At 38.1% G+C, this 27,722-nt stretch overlaps 1 protein-coding gene across 1 annotated transcript; it reads right to left on the reverse strand.

Annotated features, from left to right (window-relative positions):
* Positions 1 to 579: 579 nt before the first annotated feature.
* Positions 580 to 27,647, reverse strand: NUS1 (NUS1 dehydrodolichyl diphosphate synthase subunit). The gene is made up of 5 exons (XM_027087793.1): positions 27,050 to 27,647; positions 13,040 to 13,165; positions 11,600 to 11,749; positions 7,632 to 7,731; positions 580 to 3,398 (listed from the first exon to the last, which is right to left on the reverse strand). Exons 1-5 carry the CDS (start codon positions 27,531 to 27,533, stop codon positions 3,308 to 3,310), a joined length of 951 nt encoding a protein of 316 aa, XP_026943594.1. The 5' UTR covers positions 27,534 to 27,647; the 3' UTR covers positions 580 to 3,307.
* Between the last annotated feature and the right edge of the window lie 75 nt (positions 27,648 to 27,722).

Here is a 27,722-nt window from a genome sequence, read left to right on the forward strand (position 1 = left end):
CTATCGACTAGGATTCTGGCCGTATTCTTGTTTCCTGGGTTTTATTTCAAACTGTCTTGAACTTTTCCTACACTAACTTTTGTTAAAGGCATTTCCTATTAACTAAAGTTAAAAGGTGACCTTTGAGAAACAATTTCAGATAGAAATTATGCATAAAAAGCCAGCTATCTTATAATTAGATCCTCGAGTTAGAAAGTGAATACTCTATGCAACGTAAGACAAACCATAGCTCTTACCCTTCTATTTCCTGGTTTAACGAGAACGTCAAATTCCTTTTTAAAAGAGTACACATATACATTTTCAACTTGGCATTCCATATTCAGTAAAAAACTGTTCAGATTTTAATTACTGTGGAATTTTGACAATTTTACCAATGGCGAAGCTGAATTTTACCTCACTGTTACCTGGCAAAAAGCAAATAACATTTTACGATTCCAAATGTTTAATCTGGTAAAAATGAGAATATACTTCAATCAAGAACTTACCATCCAAAAAAACAGTACTGTTATCTTGTCATATGAGTTTCTTATTACATTTTTGCAGTCCCTACATATTTAGAATGTAGCATTCACATAATACTATAGTCCATGAAAAGTGTATATTCTTTTATTGTTTTTGTTCATACATGTCGTTTCAACTTTCAATAGTAAAATTCAATAAATTTGATTCCTTAATCATAAAAACTTGCTTTACACATTATTTACATGTTGCCAAAGTCTACAGCCATACAAAACATCACAAGGATTTGACTCTATGCATGGTACCATCACACAGAAAGAGGGAACTAATCAAGTAACATACATTCAAAGATTAAATTGTAGATGTGTACAGTGTATTTGGCACTGTTCATTAACATTATAACACATTCTTCTCTTAAGACAGGCATTATTAAGCCTTAGTCACAATATACCAGAATTTGCTATTCACATCAAAACCAGCTTTCAAACCTTCTAACAGTAATCAGTGTTAAGAAACAAAACACAACCAGAATTTGGGAATGGAATTCAAACCCTCCAACCTCTTGCTAAGCTCCAAGCTGCCATCCATAAGGTAGGTTTAATTTGATAATTTTTCCATTGTGGGCAGTGTCAAGAAGAAACAATTTAAAGACAATATTCTTCAAAACACATCAAGACAAACAACACGATTCTTTAAAGTTTTTATCAGTTCTTCTTGGGAGTGCAAAGGGACTGCTGATAATGCATAACTAGTAGATGATTTGGGCAGGAATTACAGAATGACTGATGTCATTCAAATTGTGGAGACTGTACTAACAGTTAAACTCATGGGAAGGATCTGGAATGCCTATATCTGAAATCAGAATCCTCAGCAACTTGTTTTAAGGGTCTCTTCCTACTTAGGACTATAACAGACTCAGGTCACAGGTTACAGATTTACTGTAATGTGTAACACTACACTGCTGTGAAATACAAGAAGAAATAAAAATACAAAGACTCAACTATTAAACCTTTAGTGGCTTTGGCTATATTGCAGTGGATAATTTATTTGCCTGACTTCATTTTAACAAATATTATTAAATCCCTTCACTTCAATCGGGCCCATTAAATTTAATTCATTAAAACCATATATATTCCAGAATGTTTAAAAAAGACACATGTTTATAAAAGGCATAAATTCAGTCTTCAACTAAGGCCAAAAAGCCTCAATAGAACATGCATGACAGTACAGGGGAACAGAAATAAAAAATTCTCTGGTAAAATTTAGAGATATGCTGTAGCATCACACAAAGCTTTTAGCAATAAATTAAGACTTAAAAAAAAAGTCTCACAATGTACAAAAGAACTACAATGTGCAAAGTAATATCACTGAACCAAAATTTAGTTTATATCATTTTATTTCAAGTGTTTTTTAAAATCATAAATGGGGTTTTGGAATCCAAAGTCAAAACATTTATTCTTCGTAGCCTCAGAATTTGGCAAGCAATTCCAGACCTTGCTTTCCAAATCCAGTCTTCTTTGCTATTTTTCAGACTCTGAGACCTAGTTTTTAAACTACTCCCTTCTAAACATACAATTTTGGATAACTATTGTGCACTTGTTAATAAGATTCTTCTGAAAACAGCCCATCAAATATAAAGAATAATGGTTTCTGTCCGAGTATCAGCAGTGAGGGAAGAAAAACTAAACACCTATCAAAAAATCATTTCTTCATTTAAAAAGGAACAGAACCAGTGCTGTTCTCTGCCATGAAAGAGAACATGCAAAATTAAATTACTTTTGTAGACTTTGGTAATGTTTTATTACCTACACAGGCCTCAATCTTACTTAAAGATCATATTTTTACGCAAAGTCACCGTCAGGATTTATTAAGTAAAAATCCTGGGTACTAACATGGTCCTAAATGTGCTATTCCAAAGAGGAACAGGTTACTTTTGAGGAAAAGAGCTGCCTCGGTAATTTCCCTCAAATGCTTATTTAAATAAACACAGTTAATGGAAATTTTTTAAACCAGCTTTGGGTACTATCTAGCCCACTGCCCACCAAACAGAAAAGGAGATCAAAACTTTCTTTCCTTATTCAGGAAAGTTTCACCTTTACTTTTAAGATTACAACCTTTTCACCTTTTATGACTGCCTCATACAATATTTAAAATTTTTTTAATTCTGCATTTCAATGTTGTAAGAGTTCTTTTTCAAGTGATCTTCACAACCCAGAACACAGACAACAGAGCGACATTTTCAAGTCACACTGACAATAACGAAGAGATGAAAATGGACGGATGTCTGAAAATAGGTATTCCCTCTGCTCCAAAGGTGAGCAAACTTTTAACATGTGAACAACACAGAACTCCATTCCTCTGGAGATCCCTCAAACTCAGAATGCTTCCATTTAATACGTCAATATACTATTCTTAAAAATTAAAGTTTGGTCACTTGGAAAGAATGAACAAAAGTTATTCCCCTCCCCCCCCAAAACAACAACAAAACAGCTTTAACCACCCCTTTCTCTCCCCACAAAAAAGGGAAGTAGTTGGGGCTGAAGCCTGTAAATCTGAAATTTCAGCTCCTAAAACATCGCTGCTATTTGCTCAAAGGTGCAAGTCCACATATATCCTCCTCCAATACTTCCCCCATTTATAAGTTTATTTCCACACACGCACACACACACACACTCACTCACTCACATGTACTCTTACTCTCAAGTAAGACACTTTTTTGTGTTTGTTGATAAATTATGAGGATTATGAACTAGGTGTGTACAGGGTTTCATAGGTGCTTTGTAAACATCAGAGTCACTTGAGTCCTTTTCTCCAAAAGCCTGAAATCAAATTACACAACCAGGGATCACTATTTTCCCAGACGCTGTTCACAGGCTGCATATTGACAAAGGGCAGAGAAAAAGTCCTCATAACTGATGTTCAGGTGGGAAGGCAAAGAGCTGAAAAAAAAATAAAAGGAGAAAAAAAGCAATTAGATGATATGCTGTAATTTGGAGGGGGAGCCAGACGGGTAATGACCAAAAAGATTAAGGACAGAAGAAAGTAAATTATAAGCCTAGAGTACATCAAACTATTTCTACTAAATGATTGTTAAACTCACTGTGAAACAGTTCAAATAAAATATAATCCCTCCTTTCACAAGAAGAGAAAAGCAAATTGTAGAGAGATGGAGATTCAGAACGTTTTTTTATTTCCAAGTTTCTAATTTTTATTTTTGAGGCTCCCTAACAATCTTGCACCACCAGGCATCTAAGACATAAATGTCATCTGATAGATCTCATCTCCCTCCTTTGAAAAACCTTGTGTCTAAACCATGAATTTCTATACTACTTTTAAAGAACACAAGGCAAGATTCTGCTGATAAAATTTATTTAAATTTATTAAAACTGGTAGGTGAGTCTACAAAAGATTAAAGCAAGAACAAAAGTGGCAAAGTACCATAAACGCTGCACCGGACTTCAGCCTTTCTGAAGGCAATCTACTTAGGATGATAAGACTTATCCTTTGCTCACACAGATCTATGGAGCATTTGAACAAAAAATTTATACATTATGTTTCTTTTATTTGTTTTTGGGATTTTAAAGGGATCTTTAAAAAGTATTTTAGTTTTATTGGAGTATAGTTCATTTACAGTGTTGTGTTAGTTTCAGGTATATCGCAACGTGATTCAGTTAAACATATACATATAGTCTTTTTTTGTGTGTGTATGTGTGTGTGTTATGCGGGCCTCTCACTGTTGTGGCCTCTCCCGTTGCGGAGCACAGGCTCCGGACACGCAGGCTCAGCGGCCATGGCTCACGGGCCCAGCCACTCCGCGGCATGTGGGATCTTCCCGGACCGGGCACGAACCCGTGTCCCCTGCATCGGCAGGCGGACTCTCAACCACTGCGCCACCAGGGAAGCCCAGTCATTCTTTTTTAGATACTTTTCTCATATAGGTTATCACAGACTATCAGGTAGGGTCCCCTGTGCTATATATACAGTAGGTCCTTGTTGGTTTACATTATATTTCTAATTCTAAGGATAAAGTGAAAATTACTAAGAGACATAACTTACAATGAATTCATTGGAATGTTAGCCCATTTTCAATTCTGACACTTTTATACTTTGGAATATTCTTTTATCCTCCAAGATGAAGGCACAGTGTAGTGCTAGAGAGATTCAGAACCTATTAAAGCATAAGTCCAGATTAATGCAAAACTGGAGAGCTATTTATAAAAGATCTCACTCAAATTTACTTCAAGAACTCGGCTTTGTCAGAGTAAAGCCAGTGTTACTTGAACAGTTTACAAAAGTCAGGCTGAATGCTGGCAGAGCAACACAGCATCCCCACATGATGATTACTGAAGCCATGTGGTGAGCAACCAATAAATGAACAATATTTATCTCCACAATTTTCGATTGCTCAAGGGGGCAACTACAATGTGAAGACAAGCACTTTTAAGACAAAGTGAATACACAGCCAGAGGGTTTCCCCTTAAGTATTTTAAAGACTTAAAATAATTTTCAGTAATTAACATTAAAAAAAATCTCAAATTTATACAGCTTTACTTTGATGTTTTGGACATTTCAAACAGAATCAGAGCCAAGATCTAGTCAGATTATAAGACTCACATTAAGAATTCTTCAGTCACATGAACATAAGAAAAGGACTAAACAAACCTACCATAATGAACTCCTGCCTGACCCTGTGGTTCTCTTCAGCTATGTTTTCATTATCCTTCCTTTTCTTCCCTTGCCAGGTTTACTGAGATATAACTGACAGATAATCTTTATCCTTCCTCTTACTGCTAAGAATTCTGAAATAAGCCTCCTGTTTCCCTCCATTTCCTTATCTCTTAATAATCTCTGCTATCAATCTTTTACCTTATTCACTCTACTGAAATGATATTCTCAAGGACAAATGTTAACGACTTTCTTTTTGCTAAAAGCTTGCTTCCAATGTCTTCAAACTACCCACTTTCCTAGGTTGTCTTCATTTTACGCCCTTTATCAACAGCCTCATCTCCTATCACTCCTCAAGAAGCACTTGGTGTCACCACCCCTCAGTGACTCAGAAGCAGTCTTGTTATTTCCTGGTCTGTCCCATCAGGGCTCCAGTCTTCTCTACATTGTGATCAAGACACTTTTCCTGTCATCACAGTGCTTACAGTCTGGTGGACGGTAGACAAATAGAGAGCAAACCTCAAAATAACATTATACAGCTATAAGAGACATATGTACAAAGATCTGTGGGAAAGCCTGTTAGGTGCCAGGATCTGATGCCCATGATCAGATTTAAATCCTCAACTCTGGATTAAAATGCCCATTTTACAAATACAGAGAAGTTTCAATAGCTTTCCAAAGTCATGTTAACAAGCTGCATAGCCAAGACTCAAACCAGGATCTATGTTCTAAGACATACTCTTCCTACCAAACCACTCCCAACCTCACAAAATATCACTGCTACCTTTCTTAAAGCCCACCTGAAAGGCACCTGAAATGACTTGGGAAACCCCCTGGGGTGGGGGGAGGAAGAGATAAGAGAAACACATATCACCATAAAGAAACCCAGAGTTTGGAGATTTGGGTTCCAATTCCACTTTATTACAAGCTTGAGTAATGTCTCTTCCCCATTTTCCTGGCCTATGAAATGAGGAGGCAGTACCGGATGACCTACAGCCCTCTCTGACCCTAACATGCTACGTGTTCTTTTCGTCTCCCTCCTGCCCCCAGCTTGAAGCATTTCATACAGGACCCCTTGGTACTGTTCTCTTCTATGAACACATTAGGGAAGTCCTCTATTCTCACTACTAGGTTCAACTACTTCTACTTCCTAGGTACTGACAACTCCCAAAGATCCATCCTTAGCCTTGACTTCTCATCCAAGCATCAGTTCGACATCTTCATCTGCTCTCTTAAGTATTTCCATCTAAACAGACTCTGGCCTCAAAATTTTATTCCTGAATTCAACATCTTCCCTTCAAAATCAATGGTCCCTTGACTTTCCCATTTGTCTCAATAACACCATAATTCACCCAGTCACTTAGGCTTAAGAACTTAGGAATCATTTCATTTCTACTCTAGTTTTTACTGCAATTATTGATAGTAAAGTGCTAGGCCTGCAAGTATACTTGGTAATTAGTTCTCATGAGAAAGAAAATTTGTAGTATATTCCTCCTAAGACCCAGAATTTAAATATATTCTAAGGCTCCTAAGTCTCTCCTTTATTTTAAATCAGGGGTCTGCAATTACAGCCCAGGAGCCTGCCACCTGTTTCTTGTAAACAAGGTTTTATTAGAACACAGTCACACACATTTGTTGACATACTGCCCATGCTTGTTTAGCTATACTAGCAAGTGTTTAGTGGCAACAGAGAAGAGCAGTTCCAAGAGACTATATAGCCCACAAGGCCTAAAATATTTACCCTCTGGCCCTTTATACAAAAAGTTTGCCAAATAAGCAGTTACATTCTCATCAGTGTATTCTCCCATAAATTATAGGCATGGCCTCATCATTTGTCTTTTTACCTCACCCTTGCCCAAACCCAATCTACTCTAGTACATAGTTGCCCAACAAATCTTCCAGAATCACCATTCCCACATTACCCACAGGCTCATCAATTTCCTACTGCCTCTCTAAACAATTATACACATTCCTTATGCTGATATTTAAAGCATTCCCAATGTCAACACCCCCAAACAATTTGATTTCACCTTATACTGCTATCTAACACTAACTCTCTGCGTTGGTGTGGCCAGTTCCCTATTTCTTTCAAAGGCGATGTTCACGCCCTGCCCCTCCCCCCCAGCCTTTCTTTTTTTTTTTTTCCCCTTGCTCACCCCCTACACTTCCCACCTTTTCTTTAATTACAAAAATTCTACCCATTTTATACACCCTGGATCAAGTCACATCTTTTCTGTGGAATCAACAACTCTGGCCCACAGCTTTCTCTCTCACTCCTGATCTCCTACGATGATTAGTTTCAATACCAAACATTTGCACAACCACATGCTCTCTTGTGTCTGAGTCATTGATACAGGTTTTTATTTCACCACTGATACTGTCAAATACCTGAGGGAAAGGGTCCAGTATTATAATTCTTTGGGAATTCCCACCACATCTAGCACGGTGCTGGGTTCAAGAAACTCTTGCTGGATCGAACCAAAGTCAGTACACTTTTAATTACTTACACAATCTCAGTCAACCTGATGTGCCAGGGAAGAAAGCCTAGTGTGCTGTCCACAGGACCAAACTTCAATACTAAATCAGGATCAGGGAAACCATTTGAACCTTGGAAAGATAAAAAGACACATGAACTTAATACACATTGCTTACCAAAAAACGACCAATGGCAAAATCTGTTCATCAAATTGGTTTCTTATGCTTTACGTATCTGTTCTCTTCAGAAGCTTTATTTGTATGTTTCCATACCCCTATTCCATGGCCCAACATCTACTTTTATATCTATGTTATTTCCAAATGTGGAAGTTTTCTCTAAAGGCCATTTAACTGGATTGATTACCTGATAAGGAGAGGTAACACAACTCCCATCCTAAACCCTACAAGTAGCCCCCAAATCCCATCTATCTTTCAAGACTCAACTTAAGTGTTCTCTTCGCACCCTGGGACCCTCACTGCTTTAAGGACTTAATACTTATTCTGGCCACAGAACTAAATAACTTCAGAGATGAAAAGCAACTTAAAAAGTTATCTACTCTCCTTCCTTCCCCATGCTCTGATTTTACAGAGCAAGACCAACTCCAGAAAGACCAACTTCTAGCTATATAGTACAAATGTTCTCAGTATTCCCCAGAGCCCAAGCTCCCTGGGAGGGGAAAAGGAGACTGTACACCTGCATCAACCAAGTTCTGGCCATTTTTTGCTTCACAGACTGGTTTCCATATGAGATCTGGCTTGAGAGAAAAATGGGATAGAAATATTTCAACTGCTTAAAAATAAAGTAAAGTAAATCTTAAAATAAAGAATCACTGGTATAACAGAAAAGATGCTTTAATCCAAGAGACTCGGGTTTTAACAGCTTCTAATAACCTCAGTTCAGCCACTAACTTTCTGGTCACACAGTCTCTCCAGGGCTTAGTTCCTCATTTGTTAAATAAGGGGGCTGGATTAGACAGGTCCCTTCAGCAGTAATAAAGAATTATTTCCACAACAAAGTCTCTTTAAAAGTCTATGTTGGCAGAGTGAATAGACTAAGTAGAACACATACTCTTCTTCCTGCTAAAAAAGCAAATCCTCTTTAGTATACACACACAAAAAGAAAAGGCAAGAAGGTACTTCTGGCTAATAGTGGTGTGAAGAGGGTGACGAATCCTCTCCAAAAATAACATGTATTAAACTGGACAAAACCAATCACTTAAGAGCACTGGATATTAACCAGAGCAGATGACTATTCTTTAAAAAAACAAAACACCAGCTAGAGCTTCAGGTAAGAACTGTAGGTCTTTTGGTCTTCCTGCCTGGGAATGCCCCCAACCCCCATGTCTCTATCTCCATCAACTGAAGGAAACAGTAGTTTTACCAGCAGGGGACTGACAGCAAAAGCTAGCAGATTTGCTGCTTGTAGCCAAAATATATGGACTCAATTTGGAGGTTGTGGGCAGGAGGGAGGGAGCGATGGTGAAAACCTATGGACTCAAAAGGAAAACCCACAGCTTTGTTACCCCGAGGTTGTAGCCCCCCATTAGGGCAAGCAGAACAATGGATAGAAATTTAACAGGGAGATGCTGGAAACAATGGTTCATTTAAGCTCTCCATATATCCAGGCTGACTAGGAAAATACCACATGCAAGGGAAGAAGGAGGGCAAGCAGGACAGGGTGGCAAGAAAGTCCAGTGAAAGGTAACAGCCAAGGAGACCTGAGAACTGACTTGAATGCACCCTCCAACATCACACAAAGATCTTGGAAGCCTTACAAATTTAAGGTGTTTGAGCACAACCAGTGTGCAAACCACTGTCTGACACATTAAACTATGCAGACACAGAATGCCAGACTAAAGAATAAAATTAAAAATAGAAAAACTGAGCAGAGACAGCAGTAGTCACCTGTATTTATAGACAATATAATCCTGTATTTAGAAAATTCTAAGACTCTACAAAAACAACTACTAGAACTACTAAGTGAAATTTCAGCAAAGCAGGATACAAAATCAGTATTTAAAAAAACCAACCTGTATTTCCATATATTATCAACAAACAATCTGAAAATAAAGTTAAGAAAAAATCTCATTAACAGTAGCATCAAAAAGAATAAAAGTCTTAGGAATAAACTGAAAAAAGTAGAACTCTATACCCTGAAATTATAAAACATTGTTATGAGGAAAATTAGGACCCAAATAAATGGAGAGATATACTATGTTCATGGATTGGAAGATGAACATAGTGAAGATTGTGAAGATGGCAATTCTCCCCAAATTGAGCTACAGATTCAACTCAATCCCTATTAAAACAGTTTGTTTTTTTAAATTGACAAACTCATCTTAAAACGTATATGAAGATGTAAAGGACCCTGAATAGCTAAAACTTTGAAAAAGAAAATCAAAGTTGAAAGATTTACACTACTTGAATTTCAAAGTTTATTACGGTAGGCTATAGTAATCAAGACACTGCAGCATTTTAAGGACAGACATATAGACCAATGGAATAGAAGAGAAAGTCCAGGAAAAAACTCACAGATTCATGAAAAACTGATTTTCAATAAAGGAGCCACAGTAATTAAAGGGGGAAAACATAGTCTTTTCAACAAGTGGTGGTGGATAAATAACTGGTATCCCTTACCTCACATCATTCACAAAAATTAAGTTAAAATGGATTAGACTTAAATATAATAGCTAAAGCTATAAAAATTCTAGAAGAAAACAAAGCAGTTGCTTCATATTGGCAATAAGAGTGGAGATTAACTGCAGTCACAAGGGGACTCTTGGGGGCGACAATATTCAGAGGGTTTGCTTCTGTCAGATTAATGAGTTAACTTAAGGATTATGTACATTTTCGTTTATCATGGGTCTAAAACCCCTGCAGTCAATACATGGTCTCCAAAGGCTATCTGAAGGATTACCTTTGGTCCCTGCATCACTTTTAGGACATCCTCAAAACTACTCTCTGGTTGGGGACTTATAGGATCCAGGAAACAGTCAACACCCCAGTAACCTCTGCCTCGAGAACTCCTACAATGGTTTACTTGAAGCCTATTCATTCAGCCTCGATAGTTAGGCAATGACAGAGCAGAGAATAGGAAAGTAGGGTAAGAAGTGAATAGTCAATGAAAGTAGGGAGTTAGTGAGACCAAGAGGCCAGAGAGGGACTGTGCTCTGTAATGGACATGTCAAAACAGAAGAAACAAAGAACTGAGGGTTAAATAAATGACTGAGAATTAGAAAATGGATGATTAATAAGTAAGGTAAATGGAGAATCTATGTGAATGAATAAAAAATATGTCTGAAATTGTATGGCTATAGAAGCTATCAACAGACATGAATTTGTTAGAAATATTGCCTTTCTTCAAAAGGATCAAGGATAATCCTAATAAGCAAAAAAGACCATAAAGTTAAGGCAAAAAGTTCCTAGGGAACTTTAGAGAGAATAAGCAAACTAAAGGCTTTTATAAACAATTGAAGAAAAACAGATAAAATATGTTACACTTGGTATAACGTGACAAATATAGTGGTAAAGTTGGTATAACATAAGAGAAGGAATACTATAAAAGGAGTCATGGATGATAGCAGTATAATATTCTTGGGATTGTTTCCTAAATAGCTATTAAGTTCAAAGTTAATATTCAAGAGAGTTCAAACTAAAATGAATGAGGAACACTGTATGTCAATTATATCTCAATAAAACTGGAAAAAAATAAATCAAAATAAATTTTAAAAGAGGGAGGCAGAAGCAGAAGACCTATTTTTAAGACTGTTCATCACTTCCCCCCAAATCCTTTTAGATCAATCCTCTCCTTTACCAATAATTCCTCATGCAAGTCAGGGGAATACAAATTTCATTATCTCAAAACTATTTTCACATGTGTGTCTCTAAACTTCAGAAACATAACAAGTATAATGACAACAACAATAAAATGGAACTTAGATAGTCTCCTTCATACTGTATCCTTGTGGGACAAAACTAAGAACAAACATATATGACTTACTAAGTAAACTGTCTAACATATCTACATCCAAATCTGTGCATTTCTTTTGCTGCTGAGCTACTAACTGGCAGAAGTCTTGAGCAGCTCTCACAATATCTGCTTTTCCATCTTCTGGGGACAGCACCTTCACTGCCGATTGGCAATTTAAAACTGGAGGGAAAAAAACAAGATATTTTTAAAAATACCCTCTTCCAGATATATTTCAAAATAACTTGAGGACTATGTACATTTTTGTTTATCATGGGTCTACAACCTATGATATTAAGAAATATTAAGTTCAGACTAAAATAAAAGTACAGTTCTTATAGTAAACAAGAATCTTTTAAGCCCTTCAATTTCAATATTAAAACATACCTGGCTACTCTCCTCTGAAAGAACCAATATATAACATTTGTGTATACATTTACATACAGCCTTCTTTTCAAAGTGCTCAGAATGACCTTGTATCTGTGAATAAATCCTCTAGAAAACAGAAATTTTAATTATAGGGTAACTTACAATTTCCTACTCAAAACGCCATCTACAATTCTAGTACAGTCAGCAATAACACAGAAGACAAAAATGAAGACTATAGGAAAAAAATGTGCTTCAATAGAATATGAATTGTCTGTAGCACACACATCCACCTTATCAAATTCTGATTCTGTGGAGCTGTTTTACAATTGATAGGATTCTAGGTAACTGACAGCAATGCCCAATTCTTTTTTTTCTTTTTTTAATTAATTAATTTATTTATTTATTTTTGGCTGTGTTGGGTCTTCGTTGCTGTGCGTGGGCTTTCTCCAGTTGCGGCGAGCGGGGGCTACTCTTCATTGCACTAGGTGGGCTTCTCATTGCGGTGGCTTCTCTTGTTGTGGAGCACGGGCTTTAGCCGCAGGGGCTTCAGTAGCTGTAGCGCACGGGCTTAGCTGCTCCGCAGCACATGCGATCTTCCCGGACCAGGGCTCGAACCCATGTCCCCCTGCGTTGGCAGGCAGATTCTTAACCACTGCACCACCAGTGAAGTTCCAATGCCCAATTCTTGTTTATGCAATTCTTTGCCTGGTAGAGGTTCAATTATGTTCATTCTAATTCCATTGAAAAACAAGTTTTGCCTCTATTCACATATTTATTTCAATATTTCTGATCTATAAATATCTCCATTCTTTGGATTCTCTTTGAATTGGCTGTAAAATCTACCTGGTTCCTGGTTGTTTGAGTTAAATAAAATCTTCAACATGTGTTTATTTTTTAATATCCATGAGTCATGATTTTATCTTTTTCTGAATATTATCTTTTAACAAGATGAAGAATGAGAAGTCTAACTCTGGTGATTAAAGATGGTGATAATAAAGACTAACAGGGCAAAATTAATAAGTAAATGAATGAGTAACAGAATCTGCCTCGAAACACAAAACATATCTGCATATGTTAGATATTCAATTTTACACTCACACTTACCTTGATCATCTTTGTCATTACTATTTGCAAACTCTGGTGAGTATTTGGAACAATCTAAGCCCAGGAGTTCCTGCTGTTGTTTTAAAATTTCATCCATCAATCTGGAATTATTTCTTTTGAAAATACCTTAAAAAAAAAAAAAGGGAATCCCAACTAGGTTAATTTATCCTCTTCAATGATTAACGGATGCTTGTTGTGAAAACAACACTGGATTCAGAACTGAACAATTTCCAAGTGAATCACTGATGACTAATCCTAAACTAGAATCTAAAAGGAAAACATGACAACAAAACTCTGTTATTACAAGAGTCTGGCTTTGGGCTAAAGTCAAAAAAAAGGACAGGGGTAACAACTCTGTGTCAATATGAATATGAGAGAAATTTAGACCTAGAAAGAAATTTTAAGAGACCATTTACTTGACACCTTTATTTACAGATTAAGAAACGGATGCCCAGGTCTCAGTAAGACCATTAAGAGACTTGTCAGAGAACTTATAAACTGCAGCAGTGATCCAAAGCGTCTATCTTCCTCTCTCCCAGCCTAATGTAATTCTCCTACAGATTTACTCTGTGCACACAATACTATCACCTCAATTTGATTCATTTGTTTTTATGGTAAGAAGAAATAATATGAATTATGTAAAAAGTAGAGAATAGACAAAAGTACAGAAAGCAAAATTTAGTAAATTCAAACAAAGCATGAAAATATATTACATAAAATTGTTTCTGATCCTCCAACCATGCACAGAAAAATTAAAACTATAATTACTATCATATCACTGAGAAAGATGAAGGAACGATGTGACATATATTTAGTATAAAACTAATACAGAGAGCTCTAATTAAAAACAATTTGGCTATTTTCAGAGAGGCCAGCTTTCTAGTGGCCATTGCCTTTTTGATCTTTAAAAGTGTTCCTTCTCTGTATTCTCAGTCCTGTCTTTAAAACAGTTCAAAGATTAACTGTGAGAGAGAGCATAATAAGTATATATATAAAATAGCACAGAATCTGCTGAATATGCTGTATAGTGGCAACTTGGTTGAATATGTGTAATAGCAGTTCAAGGATGAAAGCAGTCTCCTTCGGTAGGGAAACACTTTGTAAACAAACAAGCAAGACTTAAGCTGAGCTGACCTCAGAAAGTTAAAGTGAAGAAAATGGAGAGGATAGTTAGATGGGGAAGATGCTTAAGAAAAAAAGCACTGAATGCTCAAAAGGCAGACAAATGCTGCTGGTACAAATGATTTGAGAAAAGGGGCAAGGGAATAGGCCTAATTTTTATTCATTTTGCCTACCCAGTAGGTAACCACTCATTTCCTGTGGAAATGTGTGGAAATCTTTATCTTTAGGAAAACCAACCTGGTGACAGTTTGGTTTTTGGTGATAGAGAAAGCCAGGCAGCCGACTATTGCAATATTCCACACATAATTTGATAAAGCTGTGGAAAAGGATTCACTACAAAAGACGAGTTGAGAGAATAAAGAATATGACTTGATTAGAGGTGCACAGAGAAAATTCTGCGACTTTAATCCTGGATAACAGAAAATGATAACATTTTTAAAAAGAAGGGAAATTCTACAAAGAGAACTGGTTTGAAGGAAAAGACAAGTTTAGTTTTAGACAGGTGATGACAGAATATTTAAGTGGGGTTATTGTAAAAGTGATTAAGAGACATGAGGAAAGGGTGTTCAAAAGAGGTCATATAAGCACCACGTGGGTAGGGCTCTTAATGTTTTGCTTACAAACACAGGGCCCTGAGGCTAGCACAGGGCCAAGCACAGAACAGACACTCAACAAATAAATGTTGGTAGCAAGACCATGACAGGTCAGAGACCTGTTTCCTTCTCAAAATCCTATCCTCATCCCAGCTCGTGTGAGTATCTTCCCTTGGATCAACTCCCAATCTGCTCCTTGAATGGCCGCTTCTCACTCTGCACTGAATCCTTTTCCTCTTTCCCTCTAAATGGAGATTACTCCTCAGAGTTCCTACTTCAGCCCTCTTCGTGTCCATGTGCTCCTCCCTCTCTGGTTCTAGTCACTCACGGGACTTTAATACCACTCAGCGTCAGGACCAGGGTAATATGAATAAGACAAAACTGGGGGGACGGGGTGGAGGGTAGTTTACAAAAAAAACCAGTAATTAAGATTAATAATAACTTGGTGTAAAGTTATTTACATAACTGTCTTTAAAAATTAAAATTAATGCAAAACATCCATGATGAACAAAATATTAAAATTTTAAGTAAAAACAGGATCAGCATTTTGTTCCTAACATTTTCAGTTCATTCAAACATCTAATCTTACCTTGAAGTTCTGTAAGCATCTGAAAATGAACAAATCTAAAACTTGGCAGCTTATCTTTTAAAGCTAGCTCTCAAACACTTATATTACATCAGGTTAAAAAAAAGAAACAGTACTGTAAGCGTGAAACTTATATGCACTTAGGGATAAGGCCTAAAAGAGAACAGGCAATATGAGAACAGTAAATATGTAAGGTTGATGGGACAATAGGTGATTTAAAATCATAACTGCTGTAAAGCTGTTTATATTTTTGTTTAAAAACAAAAAAACTTGGGCTTCCCTGGTGGCGCAGTGGTTGAGAGTCCGCCTGCCGATGCAGGGGACACGGGTTCGTGCCCAGGTCCGGAAAGATCCCATATGCCGCAAAGTGGCTGGGCCCGTGAGCAATGGCCGCTAAGCCTGCGTGTCCGGAGCCTGTGCTCCGCAACGGGAGAGGCCACAACAGTGAGAGGCCCGCGTACCGCCCCCCCCCCAAAAAAAATTAGCCCTTATTCTTGTTGTTCTATTTATAATAAAGACATCACTACCTGCTCAGTCAACCAGGCATCCTCCTTGCTCTCTAGCATTATCACCACCCCCCCCAATGCCCTATTAAGATGCTAAGCCCTTTACTCTTCTACAGCAATGTTTCCCTGTACCCATTTCCTTTTGTCCATTGTCCCCACTGTTTCAAGCAACAGTCTTCTTTGTAATATTAGAACCACCTTCTAATGGGCCTTCCTGCCCCTTCTAGCATGGATCACTAGACTAAGTACCAGATTGATCTTCCTAGGCTACATCTGTAATCCTCACACATTCCAACTTTATTATCTTCAATGGCTCCCAAAATGCTTAATGTATCAAGAACAAACTGCTCAGATCAGCATTAACATTCCATTCTACGCTTCCATACTCGGTAGGTAGAAATAATGTATGTTTATGAAATAACTGAAGCTTCCAATTTCTCTACAGTACTCTATCCCCAGTATAAGGCAATTAGATTGCCTTATACTGCCCCCCCAAACACCTGGAGTGACTCCAACCTTCATCCTTTGTTACCTCCCCAGCCCCACACCTATAAAATTCTAATTCTTCACAGGCCAGCTGAAATGTCATTTACCCTCAAGAAAACTTTGAGTCCCCCAGCCAGATTGAGCCAGGCTCAATTTCTCTTCTGACTTACCTCACTCCCTCCAAATACCCACATTTTGCTCAAACTCCTTAACAAACCAATATTCTACTTTTTATTAGTTACAGCTTAACTCTCCCCCACCCCACTGTACTGTAGTCTTACTTGTGCACTTGAGTCTTACCCATTTCTTTCCCCCTAAGGCACCTTCCACATAGCAGGAGTTCAACGTTTACTTAATAAACTGAATTATCAGTGCACAGAGTGACACCTAACAACAACAAAACCTAAAAGGACATGTCACTGAATGGAATTTTTAAGAAATTTCCAGGAAACTCTCACAATAAAAGGAGACACTTCCTTATTGCATACAGGCAGAAATTCTGTTAAAAAGAAAAAATATTAGAGGCACAAAGTACCTTCTATAAAGAAGACCTCCATGAAGTTATTTTAAACTGAACCTTTGTCTTGGTTGCTTTGGATGAAGACATGAAATTAAAAAGTATAGCTTCTGAGAAGTGCTAAATGCATAAATAAGATAGATTGCCAGCAAAATAATTCCTGATACCTCACAGCTTGACCCCCATCCAGAAATCTGATTATACTCTATGGTACTTATTTCCCATAAGCAATATTCTCAGCTTATAATTTTCTTCAGGATTCAAAGTCTACACATACACACTTCACATCACAAGAAATGCAACAAGTTATAAGAATGCCTTTGAGTGAGACAGGCAACTCCTCTGGCGATATCATAATAAATTGATATGTGGAAGAGTCTTTTTCTCATATCATAATTCATCTTGTTTGCCTTCACAGAATCTAAACTAAAGCCAAAATGATGTAATATCAATAAAAGTAAAGAAACTATAACAAAAGTCATTTTATGCAAAAGGAAGTTGAGACTGTATTCATTTAGAAATAACTAATCTAAGGGAAAAACATTAGCAAATACTCAAATTTTTCAGAAACCTGTATTTTACAGAGTTATATAACAATGAACTGCAAGAATTATTTTATCCCATCCTTTTACAGATGAGGAAATAGACCCAGAAAGGTCAAGCAATTGTCCTTGGTCAAGAGTCTAAGACTTTGGACTGAAATCCAGGTCTCCTGGCTTCTAATTATTCAATTCAGTAACTATTTCTAATGCTGATAACCAATGCTAAATCCACCTTACTATTAAATTTTGAATTTCCCTCCCCCAAAAGTTAAACTTCATAAAATAAATAAAGCTGACCCCTTTACAAATGAGCAGAATGTTTTGAAAAAAACTAAGACTAGAGCTCTTTTTAAAAAGGCTTTTAAGAAGTCACAAGGTAACAGATATTTGAATTCTTTAAGAATGACTTGGGAATATAAAATAAGTTTTTGCAATAATGACTTAAAGAATTTTACATTATGCTTGTTGCTCTACAACTATATCTCATGCACTCTCAATTTCCCACATGTCAGCTAACTGGAAACATATATAGAAAAGCTACATGAAAGAGCCGAAATTTTTTAAAACACACACATGCACACACCCAGAAAAACCTACAATTTCCAATAAAGAATAAAATATTATGTTAGGAAAGGTGGACCTCAGAAAGACAACAATGTTTTTGGTGTTTTTGATAAACACTAACTATACCAAATGTAGATTTCTTTTTATATCCTAAGAAATATCCTTTTCTAATTCTAGTATGATGTTCAAAGTTTAGACAATAAGGATATGTCCCCTAACCATCCTTCCTAATAAATTGAATGTCCCTTAATCTTACTATCATAATACAATTATTTCTGGTTTTTAACATTTCCTAGCCTTTGTCCACATGCATGTGTAATCTTGGCATATATGACCATGCAATTTTGTATCCTGCTTTTTCACTTGTATAACATGTATCCTTCTTTGGTGGTAGTCTCATGATTGTTTTAACAATTGCATTATTTAACAATAAAGGTCTGAATTCAGAAAACATTCCAAGTACAATGGGAGGCCATTGGACGGTTTTATTCAGAGTTTGAATAGTATTACCAAAAAAGATCACTTTGCTGGTGGGTGAAGAATGGATTATACAGGGGTCAGAACAGAACTGAAGATAAATTAAGAGGCTACTACAGCATTAATCCAGGTGAAAAATAATGAAAACTCAAACTTGGACAACTACAATGAAGAACCAAAACAAGTGGCAAATTTGGGATATATTCTAGAAGATCAAGATTAGAGGTAGAACATGATGTAGAAGACTCACATCTAAATTTTTAGCTTGAGCAGTTGGTTGGAAGGTATTTTCTGAGATTGGAAAAAAGCTGAGCAAGGCAGGTTTAGGGGGGAAATTCAAGAGTACTGTTTTAGACATGTTAAGCATTTGAGATGCCTAAAGAAATCAAAGTGGAGATGTTAGGTAGGGTGAGATAAAGGAGCCTGGAATTATAGGAGAGATAAGGACTGGAGATTCAAACCTGAGTGTGAGCATTGGAACAGAGTCACACCATTCGTTTATGGCCACTTTCTGACTATACTGGCAAAGTTGAGTATTTGTGACAGGGACCATACAGCCCACTAAGTCTAAAATATTTACTAGCTGGCCCTTTAAGAAAAAGTTTTCTGACCTCTGATCTAGGAGATAGGGTGAACATCAGAAAGACAAGGGCACACATACAGCACAAAATCCTAGGACATCTCAACTTTTAGAAGTGGAGAAAACAAGCCAGACATAAGGCTCAGAAGGAACAGTCAGCAAGATAGGAAGAAATCCAACCACACATGATGTCATGGAAGCCAGGAGAGAAAATATTTCAAAGAGAGTGGAATTAAGTATGTCCTATCCACCAATCAGGTTATATACTGTTCGGGATATAAAGACCTTATTGGGGTCTTTAATAGTTAAAATTACATTTTAGAATTACTTACAAGTTTCAACATTCAGTCTACCCTAACAATCAACTATGTACACATTAACTGGGTAATAACGCCATGATGTAATAGTTTTTTCGAATTAAGGGAACCAAGAGTTTAATTAAACAAGTATTCAATCAGCAAATCTTACCTGTATCCCTTAAATACTGCTTCTTCTAAAATTTACATGAACTGAATAATCAATTATAGAAAATGAGACTTTCAAAATACACGTTTAGTATTTCTTTTAGATCTGAAATTTGAACTTTTATGTGATTATTCCTTCCCTTCTATAGAAACAGATTTTTAAAGAAATATCTAGCAAGTGTTTATAAGAACAAGGGAAAGGAAGGGAAGAAAAGTGAGATAAACATTGAAGCAATCTCTCTGGTTACAAAGCATCTCACCAGCTAAGGAACTAAAGTAATACTTTTTTGCAAATAAACGCCCATCCTTCGAAATAGTCTACCTTTCTTCTTTTAAACAAGACACCTAAGTAAGTTATCTGGTAGTTACCCTCATTTAATTCTCTAACAATCCAATTATAACACTATTAGAGTCAACCTTCAGAGAAAAAAACATATGGAACAATAATTTTAAAAAAATCTACCAATAAAATTTTACATGACTGAAGTAGTCATAACAAAATAAATCTTACAAGCCATTAAACAATTTTATTTCAAGAGAGAGCCCCAGGAGGGCTTCCCTGGTGATGCAGTGATTAAGAATCCACCTGCCAATGGAAGGGACACGGGTTTGAGCCCTGGTCTGGGAAGATCCCACATGCCACGGAGCAACTAAGCCCGTGCACCACAACTACTGAGTCTGCGCTCTAGAGCCCATGAGCCACAGCTACTGAAGCCCGCCTGTCTAGAGCCTGTGCTCCGTAACAAGAGAAGCCACCGCAATGAGAAGCCCGCGCACCGCAACGGAAGAGTAGCCCCGCCCCCGCTCACCGCAACTAAAGAAAGACCGCGCGCAACAACGAAGACACAATGCAGCCAAAAATAAATAAATAAAATACATAAATTTTAAAAAAGAGAGAGAGAGAGAGAGAGAGAGAGAGAAAGAGCCCCAGGATACCTCATAGAACAACAATTATACTGGAATGAGCATGTTGTACCAAGAAAGATATGCGTGATGGTGGCACAGCATACGGGAACAAGCGCTGGCTAAATTTTAAGTCCCAGTTCTTTAGCAGGAGAGATGTTTAAAATAAACTAGCCAAGTGGGCTTTCTCAGCCTCTGACTGCACATTTTTAAAATGAGAATGTCTTCCCAGACTCTGCTCACCTGACAAGGAAACAGTTCAATACAGAGCAGGAGCTCCATAAAATTAAATTTAGTTGATTAAAAAAGTCAAGTGTGTCCTACGACTCAAAGGATGAATGTTTATATTAGTAGTATGAAGAAAATTCTATTTACCTTTAAATATCTTTAACAAATTATTTCTACTACCTCTAGATAAGTACCCACTTTACCAAGACTTTAAGATGACACAACATAATCAGGAAGAGTACTAACATGACTGTACTGTGGTTACATTCTCTTCTCAGTGGAAGTCAGTACAGCATAATGCTTAAGTACCAAAGCTTTGGAATAAAATCTGATTCAAATTCTAGATCTGCCCCTTCCTATATATGGGTTCTTGGTTTTCTAAGTCTCAGTGTCTTGACTGCTAAAAGTGCTAAGGATTTAATTCACTTCTTTGCATAGCATCTAGTGCATAGTAAAAGTGCAACAAAGAGTAATTATTACTATTAAGGAAAGGTTTATTTTCATACATAAATCCAGTATGGTTAAATAGAAAGGTACTCAGAGAATGAGGTCAGTTCAAAAGCAGGACAGAGCTTTTCAAAGACAAAGCAAAACTGGGGATGGAACAGTCAAGAGAGGCTACTAAGCAGGTAATAGTGAGAATTGATGTACAAGGATCTATTGATAGCTTTTGACAGGTAGATAGCCCTTTGGTAGAAAAAGGGAAGAGGACATCCCAGGATGTTAAGATAAATGTGAAATTCTGTATATTTTTGAAATGTACTATACAAAGGTGAAGATTAGAAATAGAATGTTACCTTACATGAGTTTCCACATGAGGGAAGACAAGTACTCTAGTTTGTATTGTCTGTATATCAAATCTAATCACATTTATATTTAGACTTTCAACACTTCTGGCAACTCTGTATTTCAGCGTAAGGAGAACAATACTTGATAAAATTATATTTCCCAACAGCATCTGTGTCAGTGTGCCAAATAAGTAAACTAGGGCAAACTATGTTCATTTCCCCCCACTACTTTAATTAAGGCTTCTGGGTACTGGTGTTGGGAAACAAATTACAACTCAGTTCATCATTCTTATCTACAAGAAATGCAGCCCCTTCTTCCAATTCAAGGAATATATACTGACCTACTCATTACACGCAAACACCAAGCTACAATCTGTAGGTGAAGCAACAATGAGAAGGACAGCTAGCATCTGCAAAGCTTACAATCTAGTAAGAAAGTTCGGGCACATATACATACGGCTACTACTTCACAAAATGGGAGAATGGAAGTAACTTTAAAGATGTACGATATTTAAGGAGATTCAAGGACAGAGCAAGATTAGGAATGGAATAGCCGAGAGAGACTACCTAAGAGGTGATAGTTTGGATAGACTTAAAAGGATCAATGATAGCCTTTTGACAGCTAGATAGCCATTTGCCAAGAAAAGGAGAAGAGGACACTCCAGAAGGAGGGAATATCAAGTAACCTAATTATGGATGCAGCAAAAGGGATATAAAATAGTGAGAAATATGTTGAGAAGGCTGGGAGTACACAGGGCAGATCTTTTAAATTCTTGTGTAAGAAATCTGAATCCAAAAACCATTTCCTACGATACCTAGTATAGATTTACAACTACGGAAATAACACTAAAAAGAGCAACACAAAAGGTTTGTTTTGTTGCTGAATTCTCACATAGAAAGCAATGCCTTATTCTGGATCACTCCAATTTACAGTAATATTAAGTAATAATTAACTGCAGCACTATTTACAATAGCCAAGACATGGAAGCAACCTAAATGTCCATGGACAGAGGAATAGATAAAGAAGATATAGTACATATATACAATGGAATATTGCTCAGCCATTTAAAAAGAATGAAATAATGCCATTTGCAGCAACATGGATGGACCTAGAGATTGTCAAACTGAGTGAAGTCAGTCAGAGAAAAACAAATATCATATGATTGCTTATATGTGGAATCTACAAAAATGGTACAAATGAACTTATTTACAAAACAGAAATAAAGTCACAGATGTAGAAAACAAACTTATGGTTACCGGTGGGGGAGGGATAAATTAGGAGATTGGGATTGACATATACACACTACTACATATAAAATAAATAATGACATATTGTATAGCACAGGGAACTCTACTCAGTACTCTGTAATGACTTATATGAGAAAAGAATCTGAAAAAGAGTGGATATATGTATATGTATAACAGATTCCCTTTGCTGTAGAGCAGAAACTAACACATTATAAATCAACTATACTCCAATAAAAATTAACTAAAAAATAAAATAAAATAGAAATAAAAAAGTAATATTAAGTAATAATTAATATTGAGACCCACCCAAGATTATCTTCACTTATGAAAAGGAACATGAAGGATGAATGAATAATTTGATGTAATACAAGTAGTAGGGTATCCTTTCATTTGTGTTAGGGTCAAACTTCAATGTGCAAATGTATCATATAAGTAGCTTAATAAAAATAGAGATGCTCAGGTCCCACTCCCCTAATTTGGTCTGATCAATAACTGTGCTGAATCTGTATTTTTTATAAATACCCCCAATGACTCATTCACGGATGGTCCACAGACCACGTTTTGAAAACTACTGCCCTACAGCAAGGTTCTCAGCATGGCACCAATACAGCTGAGCAACATGAACAGGTTCCATCACTGAAGATAATAATGTATCTGTAGGTAACTTGGATCTAGGCGTACTTCAAGTGAACCCAAGCAAGCATAACACCCCTAAGGCTACAGCACCAAAAGCCCCAAACTCCAATTTTTGTACCAGCCCCATTATGGTCTTAAATTATAATAATGTAGACAAAATAGCCAAATCTCCCTTCTAGAATTCTGAGCTCAAGAAATACCTGAGAAAACAACTCCAATTTCTGACAGATGAAATTATTACTTGCAGAAATTCTTGATGATAATCAGGAAAGAGTGCAGGTAGATGAAAATATCAGTCTGTTGGCAGAGTCAAACCAAGGTAAATATCAGTGGATTTTTTTTAGTCTAAGAATTAAATATAATCTAAATCCAACTATAATTAGAATGAACACTGATTTAAATACAAATTTGGGAGGTTAAGGGGCACAAGACAGGGGAAAATGGAAGGTGGTACAGTAGCTCGTCTCCAAGATGGCTGCCACCAGCCCCAGCCCCGACTCCTGCTGCACAAGCCATCTTCTCATCGAGAGGTAAAGTCTACCGCTCCATTTTCGTGAATTGGGGCAGACCTGTGACTTCTCAGACCAAGAGAATACACCAGAAGTAACACTGTATGATCTCCTAAGCTAGTTCATAAGAAGTCTTGCAGCTTTGGCCTTTGGCTAATTCTTTGGGAACGCCTATAAAAGAAGTATGACTACGCCAAGGCCACTATTAAATGAGGAAACTTAAGCTAGCCATGTGAAGACAGATGACCAACCTGTCCTCATCTATTCCAGCCATCACAAACCAGGCACTAAATGTATGATAAGAAACCTTTATGTCCCAGCTACTACCTGACTGTAGCCTTATGAGTAGAACTAACCCCAAGGAAGAACTGTCCACCTGAACCGAGTCAACTCATAAATTGTTTTAAAACACTATGCTTTGGAGTAGACTACAAAGCTACAGATAACCAGAACAGGTGGCCAAGCCTTCATCCTACCTCAATTCTCAACCTTTCATTACATAAACTTATCTATTATATTTACTGATCCCAACACACTGCTCGATGCTGTTGTTCAATCTACTCTAATGGGAATGCTGCCAATGGGGAATTCCCCATTCTCTCGCTCTTTCTCTCTGTCACACACACGCACACACAAAGAACACTGTACTGATTATGCTAATCCAAATTCTACCTATTTTTGCAAGGCCCATCTCAGATGTCACCTCCTATGGACATATGGAGGTTACCTTGCTCCTCAGGGATTTTTCTCTTTTTTTCTCCTTAAAGTCTCTTCCATTCACTAGCATTTATATATTAGCTTGCATTAATTTTTAGTAACTATCCCTAACTTGAGTATAAACTCTTTGAGACAATTTCTTGTACTTCTTTGTATCCCAGTAGGTACTCAATAAATTGACGTTTAAGAGTATGTCAATAGGATTTTTAAAATCAGTTAAATATTTACATAGAAATAAGTTTAAGTGAAAGTTTGGGAAAACTGAATATAGCTTAAGTATTTACAGTTCCCCTGAAAAAGGAATAATTTTTCTCACATATCCACATGGCTTGATCGCGCACCTCTTTCAGGTCTACTCAAAAGTCCCGGGGGCTTTCTTTGGCCACTCTATTTAAAACCGCACCCCCTACTCCACCACTGACTTTCAACATTCCTCTCCACGTCCCCTGCTTTATTTTTCCTCTTTGCTTTTATGATCTAATACATTTTACTCATTTATAATATTTGTCAGACTTCCACTAAAATGTAAGTTCTATGAGAGTAGGAATTTTTGTCTGTTTTTTTCACTGGGGCACTCTCATGCCTAGAACAGTATCTGGTACTTAACACACACCCAATCTGTCATCTGTTAAATGAATGAATCAATCAGTCAAAACCAAGGATGAGTAAATTGAAAGCCTCTTATTTCAAACAATGAAATTAACCTTTATCCCTTATTGAAATTGCTTTTACAGTAGACACAAAATGCTCTTCAGTCCATGCACTGAAAATGCTCCGTAAAACTCCTTTTGCTTAGCTTGACTTCTTCCTTTTCACTACCAATCATTTTTCTTTTAGCGAATATGAAACAGGCTATTTCTGAATCACATCAGCAACTTAAGAACAGGAATTGCCAGAACAAGGAAGTGTGGCAATATTATAATCTGCGTTCGTACGCAGCCACCAATTTAAACTATTCAGCTATTCATTTTCCTTCTCTACTAGAAGGTTAAGGTACTTGCTTTAAAAGAATCCCCTGGATATAAGTGACTCACTTAAAGTGAATTCACCACATTGCTCAACAGCTTTAATTAATTTCCATTTCTGCTTCACTTACTTTTTTCCCCCAACGTTTCTGTTGCGTTGCTTAAGCAAAGAGTGCATCGCCTTATAACAGTCTTGTGATTTCTATTGTTCTGGCAAGCTCCATAACATGTCAGCCCCTGAGTATATTAAACTTTACCTTTCAGGGTAAATTTTCATTTGATGATGACAGGCTATGAGTCACCATACTCCTTGCTGGCTGCAAGGAAGGCAATCAGTCAACCAAAGATTACTCTAATAGCCTGCAAGAGGTGCTGTCTGACCTCAACCTAACCTTTCTGACAAAATGTCACACTTAAACCTGCCTAACAAAGACTTAAAGATTAAAAATCAAGTTGTAGCTTCTGTGAGCATACCAGTAATTTAAGGTACTGAACAGAGCCTAAGACACTAGTTTTCTTTCCTTCATACCAATACTCCTAAATCATTCTTACCTTTAAGGAAATACCATGGCTTTCAGGATTTGACTGAAACCCAAACATGACATTTAGAGCCTTCCCCAACCTGATCTATTCATTCTTCAACATCCGGCTTAAACGCCATTTCCTCTGGAGGAACTTCTCAAGTTTCTCCAATGAGAATTTCTCTTCCCCCTACTCACAGCAGTTACTAACTCCCAACATTTGTTGCTACCCATGCCACTCATGTGAGTGTGTCTACCCTCCACCCCACAAGGCTGAGAATCCATGAAATTCAATGTAAAAATCCAAGGAATATGCCCAGCAATGTGCTTTAGGTTTGTAGCTACGCGAACAATGTTGAAGTCTTGTACCTACAAAAATTCCCTACAGTGAAAATTTCCTCAATCAAAACTTATGGGAGGACAAGTACTGTGTTGGCCCCTGAGGATCAAGGATCGCACAACAACCCAGACCTCCGAAGACAGACGGTGACCACTTTCCTTTCTGTCTATCCAGTCTCTCACGTACTCTTCATAAACCCACTTCAAATGCCACCTGTCCCCAACCACTTAGCTTACGCATAAATCCTCCACAGCCTGCGGTGACTTAAGAACAGTGCCTTGAGCCTCTCTGAAGAACCACTGCGGTGTAACAAAAAGGTAAATCTGTGGAAAAGCACAGACTGGCTAAAATTTCAATCCTCCTATTACTACCTCTCTAACTTTGGACAAATCAATGAATGTTGTTATCTCAGCTCCCTCATTTGTGAAACAAGGGTACAGAAACATCATCCACCTTAGTGGCACATTATAACGAATAAATATTTTTAAATATGTAGAAAGCGACTGAACCGAATTCAGGAACTTAGTTGGTGTCCAATTAAGCCTATCTCCCTTCCTCGAAAGCGCCAGCACCATAATTTGCACTTAAGGGCCTCCGGACGAGGTAACTCGCGGAGCCGGGATGGCTGTGCCGAGCGACGCGCCCCGGGTCCACCTGCCCGATGCGCGGTACCCGCGGCCGGAGACGCCCCGGGCCCCCTACCCGCTCCCGGTCTCACCTTGGTGGTCGTAGACACTAATGTAAGAAATGCCCACGGCCATACACCACACCACGAGGCTTGCGATGTCCGAGAAGCTGGGCTCCTGCTCCTCCTCGGTGATCACCAGGCCCATGTGCACAGGCAGCTTCTCCAGGGAACGGCCGTCCGCGCGCCAGCGTAGCCGCGGGTGGGCGGCGACCGGGGTCGGCCCCCCGCGCGGATGCCGGTGGTGACGGCGGTTCCTGCCGTTCCTGCCGACAGCCAGGAGCTTGGGGAGCGTGAAGCCGAGCGGCGCTAGGACCGCGGCGGAGGCGGCCCGACAGCAGCGCCGCCAGATCCAGTTCCAGGTGCCGAACCGAACACGGAGCCAGGAGGTGAGCGTGCGGTGCAGGCAGAGCAGAGCGTGCAGCACCCGCCACACCAGCTCATACAGCCCCGTCATACTCTCGTGGCGCCCGGGCGCCCTCCTCTCTCCTACACCCGCGGCGCGACCGCTTCTCATCCGGCCCTGCAGCCGGCGCGGGCCATCTCTCCGCGTTCTCCCGCCCCCCGCACCCGAACCCCTTTCTACTGCCAACACCTCACCGCGCCCCCGCCGCCATCTTCCTCTTGCCTCGGCAGCCCCGCCCCCGCTAGTACATGGACAGTTCTAATTGGTCGACGTGAAACTCTGACGCGGCCTCTGGGTCCG

The sequence above is a fragment of the Aethalodelphis obliquidens genome, unplaced genomic scaffold (assembly GCF_003676395.1).
Source record: "Aethalodelphis obliquidens isolate GAN/ISIS:26980383/991018 unplaced genomic scaffold, ASM367639v1 scaffold3, whole genome shotgun sequence".
NCBI lineage: Eukaryota > Metazoa > Chordata > Mammalia > Artiodactyla > Delphinidae > Aethalodelphis > Aethalodelphis obliquidens.